A 17839-nucleotide genomic window follows, 5' to 3' on the forward strand; every position below is an offset into this window, starting at 1 on the left:
TGAATAAAGTGTTTCAGTTTACCTGTGGCTCTTTGGAGCAGTACACTTTGGTGTTCAGGCCACTTATTTGGTGTTCAGTCCACTCCTGCATTTTGTGCTGAACTTTCAGAGCCAGTCATACATCTTAGACCAGAATGTCCAGGGAGATTTGGAACGAGCCTGGTTGCAGCGTGGCCCTGTAGGGAAACCTCCTTACAGAAGTGTTTGTGTTCTCGCTTCAGTAGGTGGTGCTCTTTGACCTAGTTCGCATGAAGATCTTGAAGGGTGTTCTCTCCTGGGCCTCCCACACCCTGAGCTGTACTGTGTGGTAGGGGCAGAAACCAGATTGTGCTTGCGAAGCTGTGGCCTGACCTGGCACATCACCCTGACCAGCCACTGCTGGTGTTTACCAGCCCAGGGCATCTTACTGTCTTCTTTGTTCTGGTGCCAGTTACAACCCTTGAGCAATAGTGGAGAAGAACTAACGAAAGACAGCCACACCATGGGCATTCAAGAGGGTGGCAGTAGCTCATAACACCAGACTGTATAGGTCAGCATCTCAAAAGTAGTGGTAGAAAGAAAGCTGGGATTTGCTGAAAGACCTAAGCACTGAAGCAAGAGGCCAAGAAGAGAAGAATAGCTAAAATGGGAAGGAAGTTTCCATCTCTGCCATGTATATATTATAATCATACATGTGCATGTATAATATATGTTTTAAAGTATATAATATGTACATTGTATACAGTATATCTATATATGCTTACAAATATACACATCCCTATACATATTTTCAGATATCTTTAATCTGTGAGATATTCCAAAATACTCTTGACATATGGGATAGTTTTCGCAAGAAGCTCTGAAAGACATTATAGCTAAAGAAAGAAAGAAAGAATCCTGAGATAGAAAAGAAGCAGGGGCTATGGCAGATTTGAAGAAAGAATTCTGATATGTGCTAAATAAAAGTGTGTATCAGTGTGGTGTTTCTGAATGTTTCCTGCTGTTGCCTGATTTATAGTGGGAAGGTTAAAAAGGTACATGGCTATTCTTTTTTTTTTTTTGGTACCGGGGACTGAACTTGGGACCTTGTGCTTGTGAGGCAGGCGGTGGAACCACTGAGCTAAATCCCCGGCCCTCATGGGTGTTCTTAATAGCAGGAATTTAAGTGCCTGCTTTAATTTTCAGTGAAAATAATAATTCTTTATGTACATGAAGTTCTATGAGATGCTTCACTTTGCAAGGATGAGTAACCTGCCTTTGCCTGTACAGAAGCACGGTGGTAATGTGTATGTGGTTGTGGCAGTGCCTTGGGATTCTTTTGAGTGGTTTACCCAAGTGTGTTGGACTTGACTGTCCAGCTATCTTGTGTTTGATTGCTTTTCATTGGCATGACTGATGGGGAACAATCAGCATCTTGATTTTTCTTCTTTTAGTTTTTTTTCTTGTATAAAAACGCTCTCAAATAATTTGCAAAATTTTCACAAGTTTAGGTTGCAAAGTTCTCTCTTTCCCATGCATACTCCATCATGTTCTCTCTTTTTGCCTCGTCTCTCTGTTAATTCCTCTCCCTCCTTTGGAAGATAGAATCTTCAAAATTATTCAGAGAACATTATTTTAGAGCAGTGCAGTGAATGAAAAAATAATTGTTCTAACACTCTTGAGTTATGACACATATTTTCAAAATTAAATTTAAAAAATGTTTTACATTATCTACCTAGTAGTGTTGTGGATTGAACTCAGGGCTATGTGCGTTCTGGGCAAGTGCTTTACTACTGAGTTATATTTCCAGCCAAAACTAAATTTTAAGCTGCCTCTTGTGATTTAAAAGTTGACGCATTTCAAATCCTATTATATCTGCAAAAGATAGTCATCTTTAAGAAAATCAGAGTTCTGTTTTGAAGATGAAAATGTAAATTTGGATCTTACAGGGGTTGCTATTGTGATTGTAAGAACGGTATCTCATATAACACATCTATGTCCCTACTAAGACAGTGGAAATATGAGAGTTTTTCCCCCTAAAATAAGTTCTAATTTGGAAAAATGTGTTAGGGTCATTAAAAACTCTGATCTCTCCCTCCTTCCCTTCCCTCTCCACCTTCTTGTAGATTTGGAGCTCGAACCCAGGGCTCTGTGCATGCTGGGAAATGGTTCTGTCACCGAGCTATATCCACAGCTCTCTGATATCTTCTTCAGGGGGTTTGAAGTCTAGTGTTACAGAATCCACCCGGAAGGAAGGGCAAGCTAATGGCTCCTCCAGTCTGCACATTTAGAAAGCCTCTGGGCCCTTTCCCATTCCACTCTCCCACCCCTTTTTCTGACCTTACTGATGAATCCAAGTCTGGCTGTGAAATCATCCAGGGATGTGATAGGCTTCTGGCTTCTGCAGAGGAATATGTGTTAATTCAAGTATACCGTGTTCTCTTTGTTTTGCAGCTGGTATAGTGGGGGAGCCTAGTGCAAGTGGGTTGAATCAAAAAGGAAAATGAAGGCATTCACTGTTCTATTGAGGATGGCTCATTTAAAGTAAACACCATTTAAATAGTCTCCAAATGGTCCATTCTATATGAAGTCATACTAGATGCCCCCTCAGGGCTGTCATTCTCCTTTAAATGGACCGCTTTGTGTGTGCTGTGTTTTAATGCCATTCAACCTTAAACCCCATATGTGGGGGCCTCATCAGGTCACGGGTTTTGGTGCACATGTGGCAGCCATACCTTCAAACATCTGTTGCCTTTGCCTCTAGAAATTCAGGGAGAGGCAGCTATAAAAATGAGAGCTTGCAAATGATAAGATATGACAACAATGAGGATGACAAGGACACACTATTTGCCAAGTACTATGCCTAGATTTAATCCTCAGATAAACCTATGAAATAGTGATTATTCCCCAGTTACACCTGAGAAATCTGGTGCATATAGAGATTAAATAATGTACCCAAACTGGTGAATGTGGAGCAAGGATTGAACTCAGGGCGTCCAGAGCTAGAACCCAACCCATGGACATGCTCAAAAGAGATTAACTCTTGGTCCTGGGATTTAGCTCCGTGATTCCGCTGCCTGCCTCGCAAGCGCAAGTTCCTGAGTTCAATCCCCAGTACAAAAAAAAGAAAAGAAATCAACTCTTACCAATTCTCTTTTCAAGGTAGGCTTATTGCAAACAATAGACAATCCAGAAATGATTTTTGTTTGTTCTTTAAAATGTATACTCTGATTTCTGGGGCAGAATTTCCACTCTGTTATTTGTATTTTTTTGCTGGTTGATTTGAAGATGAGATAGGTGTTTCCTGTCCCAGTGGGCAGTCTTCATGCAGGATTGGACTCAGTGGCATAATCATGAACAGACATCTCAATCAGACTTTTCTAACAAACAAGAATATTGGGAACGTCCTCATAGCAGTGAACTAATAAAAGCCTTCCCCAGAGCACCAGAAGCGGCTCCTGATCTCAGCCTTGGTTTGGGCATTCATCCAGGGTAGAGCAGGAGCTCTGGCCCAGACGCTTCTGAGAAGCTTCTTCCTGAGAAACACTGTGGGTTGACCAGGGCCTTTGGGAGTTGGGCTCCTGATGGCCTAGTCAGTTGACCTTTCCCTGTTTGACTGTTACTTGGTAGTCGAGAAAACAGTTTTTATTTTAAAAGCTTAATAAAAGTTTATTTCAAATGAGCTCTCCTAAGTTGAATTTAGGAACCTAAGAAAATTAAACAATCTCATGGGCTATATAGAAAGAAATAATCTTTAGCATTCAAAATGTGAATACATTTTCCCATGAGACCATCCTTTCCATTATTTCACATCAGAGAAGACCGTGGGGGAGATAAAAGCTGGACTCAATTTAGGGTCTGTTCTTGCTTTTATCTCCCTCTTAAATTTCAGAGAATTTAAGATTCTTGCTTTTTAAATTTTAAAATTTTTGCCTATCTTCATTTTCCGTACTATATCCCGTTGTGTCTTTTAGTGCCCTCCCCATACCGATGTGAGTGCACAGACATTTTTCTGATAAGGGTGCTAAGACCCAATGTGATAGGGACCTCTGGATTCTTGGTGACATTGTCCAGGTATCTGACAGATACCTCTTATTCCAGTCATATTGTTTTCTTTTGAAAGTACTTTCAGTTCCTGCTGCCTTCATAAGCCCCATCTTGTCCATAGATTAGAAGGATGGTGTGGACAACCAGACGAGCAGCAAAAAATCAGATCAAAACTTCAAAACAGGAGGTAGGGAGAAAGTCTATGTCCGTAGTGCAGAGTGTGTGCAGTGTTTCATTTTTAAAAGGATTTCCTGGGCTGAGGATTTAGTTCAGTGGCACCGTGCCTGTTTGATCCCCAATACCAAAAAAAAAAAAAAAATTTCCCAATAGGTGGTGCCTAGCTAGTCCTTATCTAAATTACTTCTTCCTTCTGAGCCATCCTGTCTCTTTTTACTAGTACCGTAGGACTAAAACTGTTGCTCCTTTTCTGTTAAGATCACCTTTTAATGGGCCGGGGATGTCGCTCAGTAGCACAGCACCTGCCTGCCTGGCAAGTGCGAGGTCCTGAGTTCAATCCGTGGCACACCCCCCATAAGCTTTTAATTCATTGATTGGGTTTATTTGAACTGTTTCATTAAAAATGAAAATTAAAAATATAGTATTTAAATAGTCAAATAATTTTGTTGAGTTTATTATACTCCCAAATAGCAGTCTCTGTTCCCGTTCCCTTACCCCTTTTTCCTGCTTCAGAAGCACTTGCTGTTTTACTTCATTTGGGTGATTATTTGATGCTTATCTCTATGTTCGATGAGATGCTTGTTTGTTCAGGGTTGGTCTTCCCACTATGGTAGGTAAGGATTTAGCTCACCTCCCCAACCCCATCATATGTACACATCCTTCCTAAAATCCTTTCTTCTTAATGTAGTTAATACCATGATGATGATGAAATGGACATTCTGCATTTGTATTATATGTATGTATGTAAATAAGAGGTGAGCTTCTAGTCAAACTATGATAATATTATTATTTCTGCATATGTTAGTTTTTTTCTTAGAGTTAATAAAGGTATCATTACTTATTTTTTCCCATTCTTTGTTTTCTATGTATTTATCAACTTTAGATGCTTTGAAAATTGTTGAAATCTCCTTTCAAGATTCTCAAATACATCGTTTCTCTAAATTTCATCTTTCAGAAACAGTTTCTCCAAGGCCTCCTCTGTCTCAGTGGGTACTGGTTGCCCTCTCTGCTGGGTGCACAGCTCCATCATTCCCAGTTCCTTTCTTTCTCTCCTTCCCTGGCTTGCCTGTCTTCCTCTCTATTGGTTTACTGTCTCTTTTTTGAAATGTGCTTTACATAGTCTATGAACTTGCAAAGAATATAGGGTGTAAGAGGTGAATTTTTTTTTAAACGCTGCACATCTGAAAATGTTCATATCTTATGTATCTTTTCTTTTTCTGTCTCTTTCTGGAAGCTTGTCTTTGTTTGACGATCTTGTCTTTGTTCCCAGACTGCTATGTTTTATAATGACATTTTTTGATGTGAGTCAGTTGTACCTAGTGTCCTGGCTTGTTTGGGTCTTTCAGTCTAGAAACCCCATGTTGTCTTCTGTTTGGGGCAGTTTTCTTGATATTTTTTCCTGCTGGTTTGCTCCCTTCTAATTTCACTATCAGTTTTTTTCTGGAGTTTCTATCACTTGTATGTTAGAACTCCTGGACTATATTTTTTCACATCTTTCTGTGTTTGTTTATTTAGCTCTATATCTGAAAGATTTCCCTTATATTTTATACCTTTCCTTTTATTGAGTTTTTCTTCTGTCATGTTTTTAATTTTCTTATCTAATGAGCTCCCTTTTAGAATACTGTACTCTGTTTGGGGGCTTAAGTCTCCTAATTCTCAATGTTTGTATGTTTGGTGCTTTTTGAACTTTTCTTCTCCCAAGTGATTGCTATCTTCCAAATTTCTTCTTTCTCATAGTGTTGTAAAGGTGCTGGAGGTTTCTGAAGGTCCTTGGGGAAGAGGGTGACAGTGCAGACCCAAGGCTCTGAGTGTATAAATAGGCCTGGTCTACTGTGATGCTCCCCATCGGCTGATCGTAGGAAACGGCTAATAGTAATGTCTCTGGGCATCTGTTCTTGAGTGGTCAGCTTCCTTCCGTCTCCTGCCTGGGGAAGGGGGACACAACTTGGCGACCAGCATTCTGGGAACCAAGGGGAAATGGCTGGTGGTCTCAGCATCCGATATGCATGTGTTCGTTTAGTCTTATTCATTTGCTCTCACTTATACCATCTGTTCTCCCATTTCCCCACTCCTCTAGTACAGAGGTCCTGTCTTTTGTTCTCTAAAAAATAAAATTCCAGTTATTTGCCAGTGCCTGTGGCGGATGGGCAGATAGCCTAGGCGTAGAGTGGGCGAGGGTGCTCACGGATCTCGTCACTTCTTAGACGAACATTCATCCAGGCCTGCTTAGTGTAGCACATTCTTTATCCTAGACCCTTTTGGGGCTTCTAGTGGGTAAAATGAGGCAGGTCTCATCCTTCCCTATCGCAGGTCCTACTATATTATCTGCAACTTCCTTATCTTGTAGCTATCGTCTCCAATTTTGTTCTCCCTGCTCATATTGGTTTATGCCTTTAAAAAAATTCACTTTACTGTCGTACAGTGGAGTTTTAGGGGAGGCAGAAGTGGCCTCCTACGTTCAAGCCTCCATTTTCAACTGGAAGTCTCACCGTTGCTGCTTATTTACTGGACTCCCAAAGATATATATTTTACTGGATCCCTTACTAGGAGTAGTTATGGAAAAGCAGAAAAGTGAAGGAGTTAGACGTGGTTATAGCCTGTCGTGTCAGATCCACGTCATGCTTTATCAAGATTTCTGTGCCTGTCCCTTCCAACTTCTAAGTGGCTTGGGATCTCGGCAGTATTTCTCTTTAAAATATGATTTTGCTTCAAGCCCAATAGAAGCTACATACATCACTGGCTTGTCTCCGACTTCTCTGGACTTGACTGTCTCTTTGAAAAGGAGATGCTTCAACTTGTCAATCAGCTACAAAGAGAGGGCTCTCAAGGGCGCCCACCCGAGCCAGGCATGGTAGCACACTCCTATAATCTCAGCACACTGGGGGGCTAAGGTGGGATCATAAGTTTGAGTTCAGCCTGGAAACTTAGCAAGATCTGTCTCAAAGTAAAAAAAGGGTCTGGGTCATAGCTCAGTCTGAAGACTCTGAATTTAACCCTCAGAACTGGGGGGGCGGGCACCTGATTTCAAAAGCAGGATACAGGGCCAAGGGTTTGCCTCAGTGGTTCCACCACCTGCCTTGCAAGTTCAAGGGCCTGAGTTCGAACCCCAGTCCCTAGAAACGAAACAAAATTAAAAAACAGAAGCAGATTGCAACTTATAAGCAGGTTTCAGAGCATGGGTGCCCTATGCTAGTTGTCAGTGTGTTTGTTGCATGTACCCTATGCATATCTCCTTCAGTGACATCCTCCTGTGACTTTCAAAATTGAATTTCACCAGAAGCTATACTTATTTTTTCTTACATCTTTGTTATTTTTCATTAGAGGAATTCCACACTGTATTTCTTTGAATCTAAGTTGCTAGAGTTTGAGGATAATAATGACTTTTCCTGAATTCAGAATTAGCTGATAAAGGAGCCAGGAATATAGAGATCAAAATTCAACTTTTCCTATTAATTTTTTTTTTTTTCCCTGGCACCAAGGATTGAACTCAGGACCTTGCGTTTGTGAGGCAGGCATGGTGCCACTGAGCTAAATCCTTGGCCCTTTCTACTGATTCCCCCCCGACCCCAGTACCAAGAATCAAACTTAAGACCTCACACTTGCCAGGGAGGTGCAGTGCCACTGAGCTACATCTCTTTCCCGGTTCTATTGATTTTTAATGGTAAAAGCAATGAAAAATGCCACGTTAGTGTTGCTGGCCAGCATGGACATGAATTTGACATCCACTCACTCATGAAATTGAACAATCACAGACTACTCCCCAGATGCTTAACTCTCTCAAATTTAAAGCAAGAAAGAGAATAATAATTCTTATAAGTAGGTTAAAGAAATGTGTTACTGTAATCAAACTCCCTGTCATTGGACATTAGGAATGGAGAAATGTGTTTTATAATATAGAGTCATATGTATTTTTTTGTATGATTTTTTTTTCCTGGTACTGGGGATTGAACTCAGGACCTTGTGCTTGCAAGCCAGGCAGCAGAACCACTGAGCTAAATCCCTGGCCCAGAGTTATATTTATTTTAGGACAGACTGTCAATTTATAGCAGATCCTTAAAAATGCTTTTACATAAGGTTATGTGATTCATTTAGATTTCAGAAACATTAAAATGATTTTCCCATCTTAGAAGTGAGGGAAGTAGAGTACTATAAGTTATCACTTCTTTGTTTCTTTGAGGTTTAGATTAAATGGAGAGAGTGTACCTTCATCCTGGGTGGGGGCCCCCTGGAGTAATCCCAACCGTGTTATAAACTAGTTAGGAGTCCTTGATCCCACTGAATTCTCTACTCCTGTTTTTCATTTGTGCAGTAAGGAGCAGGAGATCAGCTAAACAGATTAAAAGGATGCCCAATTATAAAAAAAGTAAGGGTAAAAATAAAAGCAGGCTTTTGGGGGTAGGAGTATATGGAATCAAGGGAAAGGGGAGGGTGGGGAAAGAGGAGACTGAAAATGATTGAGATGGGTTGCATATATTACCAAACCCCCAAACAGATGTAAATTTCATGTATTATAAACTTATGCCAATAAAAAATGTATATCATAAAAAAAGGTGAAAGATAGGACCTGAACCTCCATAACTAGTTAGTTTCAGAGTTGATACAAAAACCCAACCATTTTCTTTGCCTAGTTTCAGCTTTCTACTATATCCATTCAGATGGAGTTGAACTGCATTTAGGCAAAGTGGTTTAGTTACAGCAAAAAAGTGATCATTCTTCATTCCTTCAGCAAATATTAATTGTGCTTCCCTTTCTAATGCCAAATAATATGCCAGGCAATAAGGATGAATATTATGCATTCCTGTCTCTGGGAATACACCACCAATGTCCTTCCTTGTTGGCAGCTGTGCCTGACCTCCTACTACCTCCCTTTACATCTAGCTTCACTTGAGGTCTTCAAACTGGTCACTGGAAGACACTAGACTTCTTTGGCTGCCTTGAAGCCGTTATCCCTCCTCTTCCTTGCCTGTCACTGAGAATTGTGACAGTTGATGTGACCCACCTTTAAGAATGGCCTCTTGCCTGTTAATCTCACAAGCTCTTCAAGTGCCCCAGGAGAGGAAACAGAGTAAGGTCCAGAGCCATGCACTGGCCTCATATCTGGTTGTTCTCTGTTTGTAGGGTGCTCAAGCTGGCATTACTATGTTACCATGCCGATGCCAGCCTCCACCTTTACAATTGCGGTGGGATGCTGGACAGAGGTAATGCCCAAGATGTGGTCGTCAGATGATCTGGTGATAGAGAGACCCTGCCCACTCTCCGAGACAGACTGCAGGTATGTATTTGGGAACTTGCTGAAAAACAAGCTCTTGCGGGGGGAGCAGCAGTGTGATGCTTGTCTTCCAAGCTCTGGGAATATGAGTCATCTCTGCTGAGAAACCAAACCAAAATAGGATTCATCAGAGCAAGAAAAGGCAGACCAGGAAGCAAGAGAGTCAAGAGACAGAAATGTGTGCATGTTGTTTATGTAGAAAGAGAGGAGAAAATAAGTATATATGAAATCCTCTGTGAAGTCAGGTGAGATATTTTTATATGTTTGTTTAAAAGAATCCTCAGCTTCACCACTCTCCTTCCTCCTACATCTTTTAACTTTGGTTTTAGTATTTATCTGCTCAAAAAGAAACTTAATAAAAAGAAGTTGCTCATCTACAGATGGCTTTGTAGGCCACTCCACTGTTTTGGTTCTGGTGACTGCAATTAGCAGTGCCTTGGCGGGGAGGCCTCCGGGAGTGGGAGCAGAGGACACAAGGAAGCTGCCACAAGCCCCTGGGGCTCAGGGAATCCTGAGTTCTTTTGTTTTTGGAATGGATCAGAGAAAACCCATTTGAGATTGTTAAAAATAGTGCAGGCCATTGGATATTCACTGGCAGCCTCTTGTGAAAGGAGGAGGGAGGAGCTTTGAGAGCTGAGAAGGAGATGGAGGGAACTGCCCAGAAGGGATGGAGAAGTCTGCACACATCACACTCCTTTCTGAAGACTTCCACACCCAGCTCAGCCCCGTCTTTTCCTTTTTACCAAATCCTTTAGGCCAGTTCTTTCTGGTGGAGACAGTCCAGAGAAATGGTGCAGGCCCTCTGTTTATTCTTGAACACCAACTAGGACCCACTCTTAGTGCAAGTTCCTTTTGAGGTGGTATCATTTTGCCGTGCTACTTTAGTCTTACAAGTGACTAGATATCTTTAGGAGCTAAAGCCATGTGTTATTTTTTTCTAACAGGCATGTATTACTTCCCACGTTTTGCTTTTTTGGCAGAAGAGAGTTAATTTCCTCTTCTTGCTCAGTAAGGAATGTCCATTTTGAAGTGTCTTTCCTGAGCTGTATAGAATATTCTTGTTTGTCAGATTTTATGCCCCCTGAGAGAAGGAGAGAATTGTGTGCACAAGTGACGTATCCTGCTTCCGTGTGAGGATGTTTAATCACTGCTCTCTGTGCCTGCACTGGGACCCCAGGGTCAGCTTTATTTTGCAGTTGTGAGCAGCCTGAACTGAATGAGTTCCCTGAGGAGTCACTTGGATCTACAGTAGATGAGTATGAGTGAGAAACTTTCTTGTACCAGGCCCCAAAATGCTGGGGCTGTCTGTTATGGGAACACATTGTAGCCCAGTGTAGCAAACCTTCGAGAGCGCTCTCAATGCAGGCCATAGCACAGGTTTACCACCTCTGTCCTCGCCTATCCGAAAGTGATAGAAGCTGTTGGTTGTCTGAAGTCAGGAAAAGTCTTGGTCTAAATTGTGTCTTATGTAATCCTGATGATAAGCCTGTAAGACGGATTGGTAGGCCAGGGACTTCGCTTAGTGGTCCTGCCACCTGCCTCACAAGCACAAGGTCTGAGTTTGATCCCCGGTACCAAAAAGAAAAGGAGGGGTGGAGCAGGGATTTAGCTCAGTGGTGTTGCTACCTGCTTAGTAAGCACAAGGCCCTGAGTTCAATCCCCAGTACCAAAAAATAAAAAAAGGATTTGTTTTAGTATTCCCATTTATAGGTAAGTGTACTAAGGCCGAGACAGTAACTTGGTCATATTCTTCTGTCTACTAAGGAATAATACTTGGATTCACAGCCAGGTCTGACCTCTTAGAAAGGTGATTTAGAATATTACCTACAGATTTTTAAAAACTGTACGTAACATCTATCTGGATTCTGAGCCAGCTTCCTACTAGAGAGTTCTCTGCCATGATGGAGCTACTGATATTGATGAGTGTGTTGTCTTAGAACAGGAACCAGCCTATGAGCCTGAAGGTGCTACCTGGCTGGATATGGCACCTTGGGCAAAGTGCAGTTTCCTTTTCTATACAATGAAGACTGTTCATGGGTTCTCAAATTCTTCATAGTGAAGGAGTACTCTGTTCTTCACCTAAAGACTCAGGTTTCATTGGCTGTTCACGAAATGAGCTTGAAAAATGCGTGCCTTAAAAAGGTTAGGAGAAAGTAGTGTTACTTTGGCCTTCAAGCCATGTCCCCAGGAGATAAGGGGTGAAGGAATGGGCAGCACCAATTTCCTGTGTCCTTTTTCGTCCTGCCCAGAAACAGCTGAGGGCCTCTCACTTGTCCTGCATCCATTATTCCAAAATGGGGAGGACATGGCCAAATCAAATGGGGGTTCTGAAAAGAGATGATGCCTAAAATTCCTATTGGGATTTCAGGGAAGGCATAACTTATTCCTCTGTTGTCCTCCTATATTCGGGACCTCAGGAGGAAATGGACAGAAGTGGGTGGACTGAGTAGGCGTTCAAGTGGACTTTCTAATACTCAGTTTCTGAACTGGACAAGTTTCCCCACGTAGTCATCAACCCAGCCAGACTGCTGCTAGCCTCCATACCTGCGTGCACGGCCTGCCAAGCCTGAGTGTAGCCGGCCCGGAAGTGCACTCTGTGGGGGCTGGCGGGTCCGCAGAGACGAGGCCCAGGTGCCCAGCACATTGTGCCTCTCTAGGGTATGTGTCTTTTTATGGACTGTAAGGCCTGTAGCAGGGCTCTTCCCATTCTGCCTTCCAGGTCTGCCTGTAGTTTCTCTTCATTTATCAGTATACTTGTTCATTAGAAATGTACTGATAAAATAATAGTTTACATTTACTTAATCTTGCCCTGGCTTCATGCTTCATGTGTGCGGTTCAGTCTTCAGGAGGTAGCTTTGTGTTTTCACCCATGAAACCTCTGACTCTGTGCTAGATTTAGCTGCACAAATGCTCTGCAGTGCCAGTCGCAGGGGTGTTTCTGGTTACATTCACATCTGTTCCCCTCTGCCTTCCCCAGGCCTCTTTCTATGTCCGACCTTCCTGACACCACCAGTTCAATTCATGCAAATCTAACTTTTACAGAGGCCTTGTATTCCACAGGCTTTCGTTTGCCTAAAGTGTTCATCTGGGTTCCAGAAATTTGGCCACAGGATCAGCCACTGAACTTTTGATCACTGTTTACGTGGGCTGAATTATAGAAACAACATTCCTTGTGCCAGCTCCAGTTTCACACGTGCGCCAGCCCACTCTGGGTGAGCATTTCAACTAAATCCATTAGCTATAATGCACTCAGATAAACTGTCGAAAGTTTATTAATTTCATTTGGTTTCAGCCACGAGGGAATTTTGTATTATATTTAACCTCTCAGGGGCTTTGTTGAGGCCATACAACTACGCACAGTATGGAAACTTGGATAAAATCCAGAGGAACTCAGCAAAAATGATTAAAGGCAGGGAAAATGGATACTGTGAAGCAGAAGAAAAGGCATTGAGATCATTCGCTCTAAAAAAGGCTTCACAAGGAAAGAGGTCTGCTTTAGAGCTGTAAAGACTATGACAAGTTGCCCTGAAAGGAAGAAAAAGCATCTTTGAGTTGATGCTGCATCTGTGGAACACTGTTGATGTCTCTGTACCTCTTCAGAGAGAAGGCTGTTGTGTGAAGAGGGGCTGAGGTGGTGAGTTGTAGAATCATAGCGCAAGAAGAAGCCTTGGAAACCATTTTAGGTTCCTTATTTTTATTTATTTATTTATCTTGGGTTTTTTTTGAGACAGGGTCTCACTATGTAGTTGAGACTGACCTGGAACTCACTATGTAGCCCAGGCTGGTCTCGAACTCACAGTGATCCTCCTGCCTCAGCCTCCTGACTGCTGAGATTACAAGCGTGCACCACCACACCTGGCTTCCTTCTTTATTTTGAATTAAAGTTTAATTAATGTCCAGCTTAAGGTGCAGATCTTGAATATTTGGCTAGATGAGTTTCTGATCATTGTATATACCCTAAACCAGATAGAGAACTTTAGTCACCCCAGAAAGTTCCCTCATATTCCTTTCCAATCAGTTCCTTCCCTCCTCTGCCAGCCATTGTTGTGAGTCCATGGGCAAGATGAGGAAGGAGAAACATCAGATATCAAGCTGCTCATTTCAGGTTACCGCAGATCTGAGAACCACGAAGGCCAGGTTTTCTGGTCCCCGTGTAGGAACCCACAAATAATTTTCCTCATGATATTGATATTTACATTTCCTTTGGGAGCCTTACTTGTCTGTAGCTTGATTGCTTTAAAAGTCCAACATTTTCTTCTTGGCCTTTTCATTAAAAAAAAAAAAAAAAAAAAAAAAAATGGTGCAAGGGCCCAGGATTTAGCCAGTGGTGCTGCCGCTTGCCTCACAAGTGCAAGGTCCTGAGTTTGATCCCTGGTACCAAAAACAAAACAAACAAAAAAGTGCTAATTCATACAACTGTAATCATCTTCATGATGTAGTCTCCAGAGAGAAATCTAATTCACCCCCTCCTTGGAACAAATGGGATTTTGGGGGTTGTAATTTGGCTACCTTCATCCACTCTCTAACCTTTGGTATTCTTGGGTATAAGAAATAATTTTCCCCCATGGAAACAGGCTTGTGCCTATGTGTTTCTAGATGGAATGCCTCTTTGCAGTGTTGGTGGTACATAGAATTTAAATTTATGTATATCTTCAGTACCACAGTTATCTCTGAAAATTTTTCTTTGTGTTTCTTTCTCTCCCTTCCTCCCTCCCTCCCTTCTCCCTTTCTTTTCTTCTTTTCTCTTTTCTTTTCTTTGTTTTGAGACAGACTCTTGCTAAGTAATCAAGACTGGCCTTCAACTTACTATGTGGTCCAGGCTGGCCTTAAATCCCCCATGATCCTTCTGCTTCAGCTTCCTAAGTGCTGGAATCACAGGCATGTGATACCACACCTGGCTAGGGTGTTAACAGGTGAAAAAACAGCTCCCTTGGATGTCAGTGTTTTTTTGGTAGATAAGCTCTCTTGAGGCCTGTGAGTCAGGTTCTAAGAATTCTCTTTCTGCTCTGCGTTTGAATAACTGGCAGTGATCAGATTGTGCTGGCTGGGCTGGGATCTGTTTTCTTAAAAGGTTGACTCAGTGAAATTTGTATTGAAAGTAATTGGAGAAAACACTGTATCAAAAGTACTTCTTTTAGATGTTAGATGTGTTCTTCAACAACTTCTGATGGGCTTGGTAAAGAACTTCTAGATTACTTTTCAGTAAAATGGTTTGTGTTCTTTGGAAACGCTGTACCTGTGCCTGCTATTTGGTTCATCGTTCTACCTCAGTCTCTCATTCTAGGAAATTCCAGAATAGGATCTTTATTTATTTATTGTTCTGGTACCGGGGATTGAACTCAGGACCTTGGCTTTCGAGGCAGGCGTGGTGCCACTGAGCTAAATCTCTGGCCCTGGATTAGGATCTTTAATTTGACTGCCTTGTCTGCCCCTTTCTGAGTTACAAATCATTCCTGATCAGAAGATTTTTTCCAATTATGCCATTTAAAGGCACAGTACTGAGGGTAAAAATTATTTTTATTGGGATGAGGTTTTCCCTCCATCCAGTCTATATGAAAACAAGATTTCACTGCTTTTCCATAGATTAGATTGAAGCTACTCAGTTGATTCAAGCACATTACTAAGTATTTTGACCTGTAAAATTTCACTGCTGTCCAGAAAGAGATAAGCCAAGAATTCAATGAACTGCTTTTGTTTATGAGCCTGTCTGAACCACTGTCTCCTAAAAGTTGTTCACATCTGCAAGAGTTCCTTACCTCTTTGGTAAGAAGAGTAAACACGGTTGTCCAGCGTGTCTGTTTTTTCACCTTGTTCCCAGGTATGTTGGTGTTTGCAGTCACATGGAATACCCTTGCCGCTTCCAGGATGCCGTGGCCACCACCCAGAAGGTCATTCCTCATCGAGTGTTTGCTCCAGGCTGCCTCAAGGGAGTCTGCCAAGAGACCCTTCTGTGGTTGCTCCCTCCTTGCCTCTCAGCTGCACATTCTGTCTTAGGGACACACCCATTCTCCCGCCTGGATATACTCATTGTCCCTGCCAACTTTTCAAGTCTGGGAATGGCCAGGTATGTGTTTCTGTTGCAGCACTTGGATTACACGCTTTGGCAATTTCTTGTTTTTCTTGAGCTGTGCCACAGAGCTGGCATTCGATTCAGATGGAAGGGCCATGTTGCCACTCTTGCACATCTTACTGAGGCCTTGAAGCAGATTCCATCACACATGTGCCCGTGAGTGTCATGGGCTCAGTTCAGACTTCCTGGAAAATGAAAAGCTCTCATTGTTGCTGAGATTGAGAACACACTGTGCCCCCAGAGTGATGTAGGTTGGGCCATGGCTGATCGGTGGCTGTTCGCTTGGGTGATGAGAGCATAACGCTAATGAGTCCAAGGTTATAGCACCAAGCTTTGGGCACAGTAACACGACCCGGTCTCAGGGCCACAGGCTGCCTGCCTAATCCTGACCAGCTGTCTCATCCGTTCTCACCATTGGTCACAAGGCAAGGACTGGAGAGCCCCTGTTCCAGAGAGACTGTGGATGGATCAATATAAATCCATCCTCACTGCGGGAAAAACAGCTCAAAGCAGATGGCTTACTGTGGGGTAGGAGTGAGAGGAGTTACTTGTCTTGATACTATTTTTTTAATGTAATAAAGCACTAATATTATTCTTAGCGTGTCTTGGTTGACTTCCTATAGAAAAATCAAGACCTGCAAGTAGAACTTTTTCTCTATTTTTTGCTTCAAGCTAAAACCCCTTTATTAACACATTGTTCATTCGATAATGGGTAGCTATGTTCTACTGGGAAAAGATAATGTACTCATGATTTTCCTTGGTTATATTTCTGTTTGCTTGACTTAATCATTAACACTGAATATGCTTGACTAAGGATGGGAAAAATAAGCTCATCAAAACATGTGACATTAAGTTTTTCCCTATTAGTCAAGGAAATTCCTGCTGCCAATTAATTTCCATGCTTTTGAACAGCTGTCATTTGTGGTGTTTTCCCTGAAAACTGCACAAATTCTTAGTAAAACCCATGAGTAGAAAAGAACTGACCAGAACATTTGCTTTTGATCTTTACTACGTATGTGTACTTTTTAAAGGCTAGCTGGCTCAACTTAATCCTTGAGGAGGTCTGAGAAAGTCATTTAGACTGATTTTTATCCTATATTTATAAAGATAATGGGAATGTAGAAACTAGGATAATTATATATATTTGGTTACATGCATCATATAATTGTCTTGCATGTCTACATATAGAATTTGTCTTAACAAGGGGGCTTCTCTGATCCCTTTGAAGAGTCTCCTGGACTTAATTTAAGCAGAGTTATTGGTGAAGCAGGGGTTGTTCATTAAATGTTTCTTATTTGTATACAGTTTTAAGTGACCATATTTGGGAGTTTTTAGAAATTTATGAGAGGTGTAGTTTTATACAGCATGTTTGCCAACAGTTCCAAGTTTTGGCTTGAGGGAACCAAAGGTAGAGTAATTTTTATACTCAGAACCTTATTTTCTATATAGCTCTTTCCTTACATTAGTCTGCCAAGACCAGAATTTGTTGACCTTCAGGCCATTTTATAAAGCTTCTGTTTGCATGCCCAAGCAGGTAGGCTGGGTGTTTGCTGCTTTTTGAGATGCTTGAAGTGATTTAAACATGCTTAACTCTGTATTTTTAAAGTAATAAGCCCAAGTACCCAAGGGCCAAATAGTACTGGGCATAAATGTCCAAAAAATGGGATGGTGATAATTTTGCAGCAAAAAGACTGCTTTTGTGCTTAAAAACAGAAGAACCGTACATTTAAAAATTTGTGGTTGGTTGTCAAATATCTTTTTGTTTTGTTTTGTTTTGTTTTGCTTTTAGGTTGTGGAAATAAAGTCTGCTTTGGTCTAGATGTTTTCCTGAGCTTCGTTACCGTCCCTGTATTTGAGCTGTGGGAGAGGGATTGTGGTATCTTCTACTGCCAGTTGGGGTAGGGAAGTGGGGTGGGGTTTGATTTTCCAAACTCTGATTTAAATTGATTCCAGTTGCTTGGCTTGACTCTCTTGGGATCCCAACACCTTGAGTCACATGCAGCTGAGTGGGGTTTATGACTCAGCTGGCTTCTGAGACCCTACTGCTTTATTTATGGTCAAGGCTTTGCTTGAGATTCTGTCAAGCAAAAGGAACAAAAACGGCAGTAGGTCAACTCTGTACACTCTAAACAGGAATAGAGAAAATCCCAAGACTAGGAAGAGGTATCCAAAAAGACTTGCACATTGAAACTTGCCATTGTCCTGTTAATTATAATATGCTGAGAGATCACAGAATTGCTTGGTAAATTAACTGGGTTTTTCCCAAGTCCATGTTTTATAAACACATAGGCAGGATCTTTTTTTTTTTTTTTTTTTTT

The 17839-nt window shown here is 41.7% G+C and overlaps 1 protein-coding gene across 11 annotated transcripts in view; it reads left to right on the plus strand.

Moving 5' to 3' along the window:
* Aopep (aminopeptidase O (putative)) overlaps positions 1–17839 on the plus strand; it is a 349371-nt gene that overhangs the window by 62480 nt on the left and 269052 nt on the right. For all 11 annotated transcript variants that reach the window (XR_782535.2, XR_782536.2, XR_004514518.1 and 8 more), the window contains exons 5-6: positions 9301–9454; positions 15270–15515. Coding sequence is in view for 5 of the 11 variants with exons in the window: in XM_010636132.2 (XP_010634434.1) it covers positions 9301–9454; positions 15270–15515 (400 nt within the window). In the remaining 6 variants the exon portion in view is untranslated. The remainder of the gene's footprint in view (positions 1–9300; positions 9455–15269; positions 15516–17839) is intronic.

The sequence above is a fragment of the Fukomys damarensis genome, unplaced genomic scaffold (genome assembly GCF_012274545.1).
Source record: "Fukomys damarensis isolate Sample0158 unplaced genomic scaffold, DMR_v1.0_HiC HiC_scaffold_27, whole genome shotgun sequence".
NCBI lineage: Eukaryota > Metazoa > Chordata > Mammalia > Rodentia > Bathyergidae > Fukomys > Fukomys damarensis.